The 13,216-nt window shown below is 33.4% G+C and overlaps 1 protein-coding gene across 5 annotated transcripts in view; it reads left to right on the top strand.

Annotated features, from left to right (window-relative positions):
- The window catches only part of PCDH17 (protocadherin 17), a 98,618-nt gene that overhangs the window by 31,787 nt on the left and 53,615 nt on the right, over positions 1-13,216 (top strand). For 3 of the 5 annotated variants that reach the window (XR_008295759.1, XM_027064960.2, XM_027064963.2), the window contains exons 2-3: positions 3,973-4,031; positions 4,165-4,337. Coding sequence is in view for 4 of the 5 variants with exons in the window: in XM_027064960.2 (XP_026920761.1) it covers positions 3,973-4,031; positions 4,165-4,337 (232 nt within the window). In the remaining variant the exon portion in view is untranslated. Of the gene's footprint in view, positions 1-3,972; positions 4,032-4,164; positions 4,338-13,216 lie in introns of those variants that run through there. The other 2 variants (XM_027064962.2, XM_053216171.1) reach the window with 2 other exon arrangements.

Here is a 13,216-nt window from a genome sequence, read left to right on the forward strand (position 1 = left end):
TTTATCTTTTATTTATTTTTCTTGCCTTGTTGAACTTAATGGGTCTTTTAGCACAATGGTGAATAAAAGTGGTGAAAGCAAGGGTGAAAACTTTCAGTCTTTCACTGGTAAATATAATATTAGTTATACATGTTTTTTGTTTGTTTGTTTTTTGGTAGATGCTCTTTATACAGTTGAAGAAGTTTCCCTCTCTTTCTGCCTTTGCTGAGAATTTTTATCATTCATAGATGTTGACTTATGTCAAATGCTTGATACATTTTAAGAATTGCTATTTTTACTATTCACTAGTAAAAAATAATCTATTTGACTCCTTTTACTATCCACTTTCAATTCAACTTCTTTAGGCATATGTAAGTGGTCATATCAAATTAATCTACTTCAACAAATAAAGAAGTTACCCAATTTGAGCCAACGTGGTTTAGTTTCAGTAGGTGCCTTCTTTTGGGCCTTCTCATAGATGCTTTTTAAAATCATGATTTGTTTTCTAGAGTTATAACAGAAGAAGCAAATTGTAGAGTATGTAAATATATCTTGGGGTATACCTGAGAAATAGCTTATTATTGAGTACTCCTGATAAAAATTCTGATTTTGAATGTCATTTATAAATTGACTACAATTTGCTGAGTACTCCTGGAGAAATGCATGAAGGCAAGTAATCAAAGAAACTCTTCATATCATGCAGACTTATCCACTTTGTATGTTAGTTTAATTGATTACTTGTTTATTTGTGTTTTCAGTACAAAGGAAAGTAATGAATACTAAGTTTTCATGTTCATCAAACAAAAAAACAAGAAATGAACAAAAAAATGAAACTAGGAGAATGGACTCAGTTTTATAAGATAGTTCAGATCTGTTTTCTTACGAGCAAATAATCAGTAAAAAATGGCCAAACTTCTGTCTTTTATTCCAGACTGAACTAGATTAAAAAGATGATCACATTCTAAAGTTTTTAACATGTCTATCTTGGAAGTTTTCTGTAACTACCCACCAATTCCGAGTACTTTTACAAAATAATAAACAAATTGTATGTTTAAAAGTAATAGTTAAAAGTCACTGTGTTCCAGTTGAATTTGAAGGGAAAACATTAGTGTATATGATTAGTTTGTATGGAAGAGGATAAAATTTTCAAAGATATAAATATTCATGTTTAATAACTCTGATGAGTCCTAAAAAACTACAAGTGTCTGACCTCAAGTTTTACCTTCTTCTTAGACTTAAAAGTTAAGATTTATAGATATGCAAGGTAAAACGAATTTTTTAGAGTACATTATCGGGAAATATCTTAAAACCCTTCCATTTCTAAATTAAATGATGCTGTGGTACATATGGCTTTTGTTTTGGGTCTATTTTCATTTTCCTATGCAAATACAGTTATTTTATATTCAGATTATTTTAAATGAGTTTTCTGACACCCTTGGAGCCTGGATAATGAAAATGTTATTTTCTATATTAAAACCAGTGTGGTTTTTATAGTGAGTTAGTTATATATTTGTTAAAGGCCAAATGGCTATTTCATTATGGTAATCATAAACACACACACAATCTTTCAGGCTTCTACGTATTTAATGGATAAATGCAGGCACTATTAGTAAACTTCTGATACTCTGCTACTGATTAAGCTGCAGATTTTTAACAATTGTATTTTGTGAAATTCTATCACGATAAACCAATCTTTCTTTCTTTCTTTCTTTCTTTCTTTCTTTTTCTTTCTTTTTTACATTCCTTTTTACCTCTCTCCACGTCATTCCTCCTCCTGCGTATACGTATCTTTTTGTTTCTCTCTTTCTCCTCTCTACTTTTCTCTTGCCTTTCTCTGAAATTATATTTTTCTCCTCTTTCTTCCCCTTCTAAAATCCCTTCTCTTATGACTTCCTCTCGTTTTTCAATTTTCATCAAAATAACATTTGGTAGCAACACCATCGCTCAGTGGTCATCAAACACTCTGATGCATCCATGCAAACAGACATCGTACAAACATACATATGCACATGTGCACATGCACACACACATAATTTAAAAATAGCTCTTCATTCGGTGGGAAAACGTATTCTATTTCTTAGTTCAAGTCTTTTAATTTATTAGAGCTGTTTAGAACTTTAACAATAGGCAAACATTTTTAGATACTCTCCCTAGTAGAACAGAGGAAGGAAAGTTTCCTTATCTGTTTCCCTGTGTTTAACTGAATAGGGATCCTATCCTGTGATGCTTCACCTAACTAAAGCCATTACAATCACAAAGTTACTTATAATAGCACTTATGTTTTCTAACTAGAGTTTCTACTTTGATTTATATTTTCTGTATAAATCTCTGTAATACTCAGGATTCTGTTTTTCTGAAGTGTTCTAAGATACTCATGGCCTAGTCTGTAACCGACAACAATAATAGGTTGCATACATGTTTTTGACTAATTCAAAAGAGGAACTTGATTTTATTAAGCTAAAATGTGGAGTTTCTAAATAATTATAGTTTTAAAATTTAGCAAAATTCTGTTGCAAACATTTTTGCCCCAGTGTTGTTTTCCGCTATTATTTTTACTAGAAGATTGTCACCCTTAAAAACTGATAGTTTGCCATTATGGAAACAAAAATTAATGTGCTTCACAGAACCTAAACACTAATAAAACATGTTAATGAAAAATGTCTGCTACCAAATGCTAGTTAAAGCAGATTAGAAGTGAGAAATGCATTGACCCTGTTTACCTTCATCTTTGCATTTTGATAAAGGTCATTTGAGCACTGACAAAAGATTATAGATTCAAAAATTTATGAAGCTATTTCCTGTCCCCAAGCTTTTAACAGTCAGTGAAACTTAGTATTTTAAGCTATTACTCTTAACATGTCATTTTCCCCCAATAATAAATAGTTCCCAAAAGCTACATAATTAAAATTATTTCATGGGAAGAAAAAAGAGTACTGTTAGTTTAATTTAGCTTTATTTATACGGAAACACATATTGCACTACGTTAAGCCTTACCTTGGGCCCTCTTCTTCATGAATCGCATGCTCCTGTGTCACTGATACTTACATGCTGGATGATCTTGTATGAATCCATAGCTGCTTCAGGGCACAATGGTGTGATATGAAGTGATGCTGAAAACAGGAGAACCTTTGTCACTGAGTCAGCTGCAAGAAGAAGTGATGTGTATGAATGTACAGTATAGGGAGATCTATGAAAGATCTAGTCTCTTTCTCCCAAAAGACTCTGTTCCATGATACAAGGAGAATTCAGTTCTTTTTGGCAGACCTCCACATCAGTTTGGAAGCAGTAAAAACAACCACAAAAACAAGCCTGGTTTCTCAACGTCTTTACTCTCAATATTTTAAGTGACATTTTATTTCTTATTTTTATTTCACTTTGTTTTCGATAACCAGCGGTAATACCCCTTTCCACTGTATCGTTTGAGTTCAATGCCATAATAGGAATGTAGATGAGAATGAATTATAGAGAGGAGTTCAACCATATGTTCCATGCTTGTAATTGTTATTGGCAAAATTTGAAGGAAAGGCCCTGCATCTCTTAATTGAGGAGTGGATGACTTTAAGTGATGCTACATGGAGGGCGTAGAATCCCAGCAGATGATGCAATTATGTTTAAAAATGAGTATTATTAAATAATTCACACTTTTAATATGGAGAAATTAGGTCATTTTTTCACTCCTCCCACAAATGTTCAATTTTAATATCTAGGTAATGAAACAACACAGACAGTGTTATCCATCCTGGTAGGAACAGAGAATGCCAGTTATGACAGGCTCATTGTTTACTTTAACAGGTAATTTGTGGACCGGAATCATTTAATTGTTCTGAGTACATAATTACATGTCAGCAATTTCCAATTTAATTAAAATTTACAAATCTGAAGATTAAGGGAATTTTTGAATTATTAATCATTTTTCCACTAGGAAATCTTGTTGCTCTGCAGGAGATTTGTCCAGTGTACAACTATACGTATTTTTTTCCTTCTCTTTCGCAGACAGACAATTTTCCCGCAGAGCCCAATTACATGGGCAGCAGGCAGCAGTTTGTTCAAAGGTAAGGCCTATTAAATAACTTTCTCGGCTTCCCCATTTGCATTCGTGTCAAAATTGCTTTGCAAGAGACTACACTTCAGATTCAAACTCGTAGAGACAACACTTTCTCTTCTTTTTCTTTATATGTATTTCAGTAGCTCCACGTTTAAGGACCCAGAAAGAGCCAGCCTGAGAGACAGTGGGCACGGGGACAGTGATCAGGCTGACAGTGACCAAGACACTAACAAAGGCTCCTGCTGTGACATGTCTGTTAGGGAGGCACTCAAGATGAAAACTACTTCAACTAAAAGCCAACCACTTGAACAAGGTGAGTGAAGCCTTCCAATGCTTACGACGTGTAAAGCTTAAGCAATCATTATAAACCTATTAGTACTAGAGTCACAGTTTATCACGGTGGAACAGACCATTGATAATATATCAAAGAAACAGCAGATCCCGAGCTTGTCCCAGACAGAAAGCAACTATTCAACACCTCAGGAACAACAGAAAAAGGAAGGCCATGGATATTAGTCTGTAACCATCTTAAAATGACAACTTGACCAAAGTCACCAGATTGTTCGTAGCTTTACAGACATTCCCCAACCTGTCCCATTTTGTGTTTCATTAGCAAGGAAAGCAGGGCATATGTTGGCTAGATATGCACATTCTAATATACTAACTTACAAGATCAAATTTAGTAAATTCACCACGTTTAGGTAAAATGAAAACCTGGTTGGAATTTTATAGCTTTTAGCAGAGTTTGTTTATTTTTAATGTGCATTTTAGCCTCAAAGTAGTTTTTCAAGAGTTAAATGACAGCAAGCCAGAATTTTGGCTCCTTTTTTGATTTACATCTAAATGTGCATGGGTGTCAAATAAATATGTACTTGTTTACCCTGATAGAGATAAAAAAGAAATACTTCCTAATAATACAAATGTTTTCTAAAAGTCTACCTTCAATTTATCCATTTGATATGCCTTTTTATTAGTTTTGATGCTTTTATTGTTTCAAGCACAATGAAATATTTGCTAATGATTCACCCAGAGAATTAAGCTACTCTGACATATAAGACTTAGGCACTGTGAATAGGTTTTTATGTCTAATTATAAAAAATGAAAAACACTGTTGTATAAATCGGGTTTCAGAATTGCAAGTACGTATTATATTAGTTAATACTAGTTTTCAAAGTATAATAGTATTTAAATATAGCTAATATTTATTATTTCAGTTTTTTAGGGAGAAACTACATTTAAACTTTGTGAACATAGTCATTTATTCTTCTAATTCACTTATTGATTGTCAATTCATAGAAAGTAACCTTTTGCCTGTAGTGAAGCCTGACATATTACATATGTGTCAATAGATATTATTAATTTCTCTAATCTAAAATTAAAATTCATTTTAATACAAACACATTCACACATATGTGAATTCAATACAGAAATAAATACATAGGTTCATAATAATATATATGCAATACAGAAATAAATACATATGTTCAATAAAATATAATTTATATTTCTGCACTGAATACAACATCCTGAATTTATTTTAAGATTGGCCTCCAAAAAAGCCTTTTTTGATAAGTCATAACTGCCATATACACCATAGCAACTTTTTGTCCAACAATGCAATATTGTGTTTTATAGTAATTGAATTGTAATTCAATTGAATTACAATTGAATATTGAATTGAATATTTATAGAATATTCATAGTTCCTACAAATTTGAATGTTTACTTAAAGTGACTTAAATGATCTTGATGGGTTTTAACTATGTCATATTATAATATGTGAATTTTTTAGACAAATTTTAAGTAGTGGGTTGTTGCATCTTGATATGTGAATACAGAACCTAACATAGACTCATCTTTGTGTGTAATAAAGTGATTGATGGATAATACATTGGCTACTTTTTGCAAAGCTGCATAGAGTAAGTAAAGAGTTTGCATTTATTATCATATTTCATGAGAAACTTTGTTAATCAAAGAAAAGTTTATATGCTGTTCACATTAACTCTTTAAATTATTTTCATCCAACTGAGCAATATATTTGATGGGAAAGAGCAAAGGTCCCTATAGAAAATGGAAGTGGTTTTATTTATGCCTAAAGATGTAATTTATACTGAAAATCTGTTTTTTTCAATTTTGATATTAGAAGATAATACCTTAAAAAAGTAGGCCATTCTTAGAAGAGCATATATTTGGTATATATTGTAAATAACATTCTACATAAAATAATTGCTAGTGTAAGAGTGAGAATGCTAATACAAATGTGTCCTGGAAAACAACTAGTTTCCACACATCTTTCTTAATAAATATGGGAAAGTTATTATGACTCTATGAATTATAGAAGAAATACGGACCTCTACTTTAAAACATGATTTTGGAGGATTAGATAAAATAGTATTTCATTGACTGATTGACTGATTAATGTATTAGTTCATGTATTTAATAAATATCTATTAAATCATTTCAATACTTGAGGAAAGTTAGTTTCTTCAGGAACCTCAAAAATAAATTTGACTTGGAGCCTGCCTTCAAGAAACTGTATGTAACTAGTAGAGATGGGGAAGCTCTCCCTCTCTGTCTCTCTCATCTGTCTCCATTTTTCATCTTCAGTCTCCCTATTTCTTTCCATCATCTATATCATCTTTTTTGTTTTCTTCTTTCCTTCCTTTTTGCCTTCCTTCCTCCCTCCTTTCATTCTTTCCTTCCTTCATTCCTTTGTTCCTTCCTTCCTTCCTTCCTTCCTTCCTTCCATTCTTCTTTTTCTTCTTTCTTTCTTTCTTTCTTTCTTCCATCTATCCATGTTTATACTTATCTATCTACCTATATAGATTCAGAGAAGGAGACTAGCATTTACTGAGTTCTTACCATTTACTATAAACTGTGTTAGCTCCATTTCATTGTTAGCTTTTTTAACCTGAAAACTCTAAAATGCTTAATCATTTTTGTCTCACTTACAAGAAAACTGAACGTATAGAAAATATATTAATCTGCTCAGCAGGTTGGAATTTTATGCTACATCTAGATATAGCTAAAACTTGTGTCTTTTCTACACAACTTTGTCTCCAAATGTGAGAATTTGCTCAGACATTCTGATTCACTGCTATGACTAGATATCAAATAAACATTGAAGAATAAGTTAAAACCTGAGTTCTTGTATGCAAACCTTACGGAAGAATATAAGAATAGCTCATATGCATTGAATGAATTATGCAGTACTTAAAACTTATTATCCTATTTAGTTTTCATTGCATTTATAGATAAGGAAGTACTGCTACTCTCACATTTAACAGATATTAAGAAATGTTCTCAGTGTTCTGCAGTTATAAGCAGTGAAGTCAACATTAGAAATAAAATGACATGCCTTCAGAGCCTGCCCTCTTACCCAATGCTTTATACTATTCACATAATGAACAGTTTACTCAGAAATAATTTTAAAATGTTTGAAGAAGCCATCAGCCATTGTCTTGGTCAATGTACTCTGTTAATTTATTTGAAAAGCGTCAAGAGAGGCAATGCCAAATTAATTCAATGCACACCCATAAAGAATAATTTTCTTTACAGATGAAAGATGATGACAGCCGTATTTAAGCAATTATCTCATGTCAGATTTCAAATATTAAACCCTAATCTTTAATACCTTCAAAAATTTCCTAAGAATCAAAAGTAAATTTTCTCTTAGGAGAAAGAAACCAAACACTAAACAGAAAGAAATCCATTTATGAGTCTTTTTTTCTTTCTAAAAATTTGTAGTAGTGCCTTAACACATTTCAGTTAAAACAATCAATAGCATATTATATTTTATAGTTTTTGTATTAGCTTATTTGATTTCTTTCCTTGTTTACATTTTCTCTATTAAGAAAAATGATGTTCTATTTCTAACTCAAAATATTTCTTTAGCTTAGAAATTAGAATTAATTCCAAAAATAATCTTCACATTTTCAATGGAACTTTCTACTAATAATGGTTTTCCTTTGCAAATGATTTAGGCCTTTGAGATCTTCTATTATTAGTTCAAATATTACTTTTTCTTCTCTTTTGTGCAGACTTTTTCCATTTGTTCTATTCCTGATAATTATGTTTATTGCTACCATCGGTTTAGTCGTCCCAAATACACAGCAGTAGTATGTGTTGCTCATTATTTTAGCAAAAATATTTGAAAGAGTTCAGTAGTCAATTGAAGGCGTGATGGATAGCATGACAGCTGGGGAATAGCCTTAAGGATTTTATGTTAAATCCTCTAATAGAAAGAAGTGGTTTTAGTTTCTCTAGTGGGTTAAAAAAAATTCTCAAAGAATGTACTTAGTTTCTTTCTATTTGATTGCATCTTTGTGCCCTGCCAGTCTAGTTGTCACTTAGATTTTCTCCATACTCCCTTTGTCCAATATTATAGGTAGGTAGGTAGGTAGGTATCTACCTAGGTAGATAGGTAGGTAGATAAAGGAATCCACTTTGACTTCTTTCAGAAAACATCTGTACTTTGGAGTTTCTGTCCATTACAGAAGTCTGGTAAATTATTTTGATTGTGAGCAATAACTTTTTCTTCTTTAACAACATTTAGTAAACTTTCCCTAAAATTCAGTAGTCTCTCTTGATTCCCAAATAATAAATGTGCAGTTTTCATAAATGCTGTCTGGTGATTTCTTTGAGCTCTTTATTGATAACTCAGTGACTGTTCTCAAGTTTTCAAGGGTAATCAGTCTTCTGCTATCTTTATAGTTGACTGAAACCAAGTTCGTGAATTTAAGCCAGAAGCTAGTGGAATAGCATTGCACCCTGTAAGTGTTGACAACCTTTGCTAGGGACAGCAGTAGAAGCATCACCGTGAGGGAAGCTAATGCCCTGTTAGGTGGCCAACTGTCCATCCCTTCCTCTGTAACTGGATTCCAGGACTTTTCTGATCCTTAGAAGTTGCTTCATTCAAGTTCTTTCTCATTTCTTCTTTTATTTAATTGCCTTATAATCTTTCTTTCTTTCTTTCTTTCTTTCTTTCTTTCTTTCTTTCCTATTCAATCCTGTGCCTCCTCTGTCCTCTCTCTTCTGCTAGAAAATCTGACTTCTTAAATTACATTCTGGGTTCAAAACATTTCAGAATAGAATCCATGATTAAAATCTAATAAAAATAAAATCAATAGAAAGTTGAGAATAATAGAAAGACAAAATAAGGTAGGTTTGCTCCAGTGAATTCAGTTTTAAAACTAAATTACATTCTTAAGGGTTGCCTTCCCTCTTCCCAGAGGACATTCTGGAAAACTACAAAAACTAAAGCTAATGGATTTTTTTGTTTGTTTGTTTTGTTTTTTACAAGTCACTGTTTGAATTTTGCTTGTGGGCCCCATATTTAAAACAGAATTAGGCTAGTTTAAAGACTGCAGTATTTTTTATGTGATTTCAGAGTTTGGCGAGGCTCTGAACCCTACTCTTTCAACATCGCCCTCCCTAATTTACTGCATAATGACTGCAATTTCACCATATTTCTAATTATGTCTGGAAAGGAAACAGTTTAAGGTTTCTACAACCTATACTTTACCATGGAGGAACAACTTAAGGAAGAAATAATAAGGAAATGGGAGAACACAAGGTGAAGCTCTTGTCCACCAGAGTAGGGGTGGAGCCATACATACAGGGTTTGGAAAGGAGTTATTGAGAAAGGATTAGGACACTGAACGCAAACTTGACCTACTTTGCAATTGCCCCTAGAACTGACTAGCGATAGGACCGTACTTGGATAGTACTTTAATATTCTCAAGCTTCCGTTCTGCTTTCTATTCTGCACCTATGGTTACTGTAGCTGTGACCCTTCCAATCAGTCGATGTCTCTTCCCAGACCTTCCCATAACACGCATCAGCAAATTGCTTCTACACAAGTAAGGACACAGAGGTGATGACGACGTCCATCCTCGCAATCTCTGAAAATACTTTTAAAAAGAAATGCTGCTGTAAACTTATTAATATCAATTTGTCTTATGAAGGAAATGGAAAATCACTGCCATATAGAGGGATGGGGAGTGGGGAAAGCAAAAGGAACAGTTGACTATTTAATACCAGGAAGAAATCACTTACGGATTTTTAAAGGCACTGCTGCTTTTATGATTCCAATGTGTGGCATTTAAGAAATTGTATTATTTGTCAAGAATTCTTATTATATCAAGCCATCTAAGTTTGTATTCGGCTGCATTTAAGAGCACCTTAATGTCAACTTTTCCCCCCTCTTGTGCTGTCTTAGGACTTTCAGAATTCATCTGGCTTTAGATTTTACTGGATAAAATATTCCCCAAACTATGAGCAGCTTAAGTTCATTTTTGATTACCAAACTTTGCAAATGTCCCATAGTTCACCTAACTTTAAAAGTTTCAATGACATCTCTTCCTCATGTGCAAACATCTGTTTCTAGAATCCAGCAGCTGGTATCATGAAAATAGAGAGATTTTATCACCCTCACATTTGTTCTCATCGTAAAGCCTCCCTAACAAGTGTTGCATGATTTACTATAGATTCAATGTGATTTTTAGGTTATCTTGCTTTTAGTAATGACTTTTGCTAAAACACTCCAAATGGGGAATGTTGGGACAGTAGTTCCCAAACTTTTAGAATCTCATTTTGCCTTGGGGCAGGGGAACCCTTCCCAGCCTTAGAATTATTGTTTCTTTCAAACACTGGGATACAACTAGAGGATTTTGGTTTTTGTGTGGTTTTTTAATAAGGACTTTTTTTTCATTTTTACAAATAAAATTGTATATTAATATTATGTACATTTCTATGAAAATAAGAGTATGACATAAACGATAAACTATGACAATCAAGCATGGTTATTAGTTCATCTGTTAATTAAGAATGTGAAAAACGAATGTTGATAGGTCTTAAGCTTCTTCAAGAAATTTTCCATTATTTCACTTTAAACCCATGTTCTAGTATTGCAGGTTCTCCATTCTTTTGAAAACCATATGAGGAAACGTTAGGGTAGGAAGATTCCTTGAATCCTTGAAGCATAATTCCCCTGTTTTATAAGTAAGAAAACAGATTCAATGAGTCTTAAAGTTAGAGGCAGAGATAGTGCTAGTTCTAGGTTTATCGTTTGCTGGTCTTGAGTTCTTTGTATCCTTCATGCCATTCCTGTAATTCATGATAGAGAGACTTCAGCGTCTCCAAGCAGGTACTTCAGATTTGTAAAAACACTTCATTTTTTTATAAATCTGAAGATGTAGGCAGTTATGCCTGAGAGCTTAATTTTCGATTCTTTCATGTATATTGAATAAATATTTAACATATAAGTATATAAATATATATTATATATACATTGAATAAATGTATTGAATAGAAGCTCCAAAAAGTCAAAAAGATGTATCATACCAGATGTAGACAGTGACACTATTGTGTTATTTGTCACCAAGCATAAGGGTGTATATATTTCTCATCTAGGTACAATATCTACACTTGTAATTGTGAGTCCCTGATATTGTCTCAATGCACCGAGGGATGATGGTTCCAAGGAGAGATTTATTTAATCACTTTTTTTTTCTTTTAATGAACAACTGTGCCAGGGATGCAAAGACAAAGTAATGCACAGGCTGGGTTCTGCAGGAGCTCACACTCTAGTAAGAGAATTGGACGTATAAGCTCTGAGGTTGGTGTAGTGAGAGCCATGCCCTGAGTATGCATGGAGTCGTGAGAAAGAAAACCCAGCTGAGATTTAAGGGAATCAAAGAAAACTCCTGGGGAAGGAGACATTTGAGTTGACTGGTTCATTCAGAAAATGTTTACCTGTTTGGGGATGGAGGATAAGAGGGCACTCTAAGAAACACAGAAGAAGTAATGTATGGCAAGTTGCTGTTTGGATGCATGTGAGTAGGAAGGTGTGAGATGAAAAATGGGGCAAATGAGACCGAGAGGTTGTGAGAAGCCCAGTGATGAGACAACTGACAAGGAGCCATTGGAGGTTCAGGTGGCAACAGTGCAAAGTCTCATTTTATTTTTATATTATTTTTTATTTCTTTAGAAAGAGAGAGAGCACGAGCAGGGAACAGGGGCAGAGGAAGAGAGAGAAAGAAGCAGGCTCCATCCTTGGCACAGAGCTGGACGTGGGGCTCAATCCACGACCCTGAGATTATGACCTGAGCCAAAATCAAAAGTCAGAGGCCCAACCGACTGAGCCACCCAAGCCCTCCCAAAGTCTCATTTTAAAGAGATTATTTTCTGTCAATGCCTGGGGAGACAGGGATACACTTAGGAAGCTGAGGAAGTAATGTAAGACAAGGCAAATGAGACCCAGAGTAGTAAACAGGTAGCAGGAATGGAATTAAGTGAAAGATTAAAAACTTTTTAGAATATGACAGTACTTTTATGATTATAAAAAATTGCTTATTATTCACTTGAAATTGATTTTGAGATAATGGTTTCTAAAGGAAAAAAATCATTTAATACCCAAATAAATGGACTATACCTTGAATTATTTAAGTCTCTTTTTGTGTAATTTATACCATATATATTAAATAACACACAAATATTTGAAAGTTTCAGCATTTTCTCTAAATTGACAATACTGATTTGTATGCTGAAATCAACTTACTAAAAAAACTCCACCATTTAAAGATGATAGAAAAAAAATAAAAAATAAAGATGCTAGGACTAAACAGAAATGAAACAAAAAAACTTCAGCTAACCAGAGAATTTTTAGAAAATGGAGAGGCAGTGTAGAACGTGGTATCATAATGAGTCTGAGAATCATGACTTGGGTGACTAAGTTCAGTTTAGTAAAGTGGAAAAGACAGGGTGAGGTCACCACGGGGAAAATATTTGGGAAGTAAAAAAGAGTTTAAGGTGAATATCAGAACAGGCAACTGGAAAATATAATTTGGCAATCAGAATAGAAGTTTGGAGGTATAAACTTGGACAATCCTATGGACATAGGATCATGCATGAAGTATGTACATTGATGAAATACGTCATTGGGAGAAAAGAATCCAGGAGACTAGAATCCAGGATTATTGGGAAAAAAGGATCCAGGACAGAATCCTGCAGCATTTAGAAGTTGGGAAGGGAGAAAGTTCAATAATGGTTCCACCTGCCAAGAAACATGTTCAGTATGTTTGTGACAATCCAAAATCTGGAGACGTCATGGATGAGTTTTATGACCAAAACCTAGAGTTTTTAGACTTCATTTCCAACCAAATATCATTGAGAGCCAAATTAAATCAATACA

The sequence above is a fragment of the Acinonyx jubatus genome, chromosome A1, assembly GCF_027475565.1.
Source record: "Acinonyx jubatus isolate Ajub_Pintada_27869175 chromosome A1, VMU_Ajub_asm_v1.0, whole genome shotgun sequence".
Taxonomy (NCBI): Eukaryota; Metazoa; Chordata; class Mammalia; order Carnivora; family Felidae; genus Acinonyx; species Acinonyx jubatus.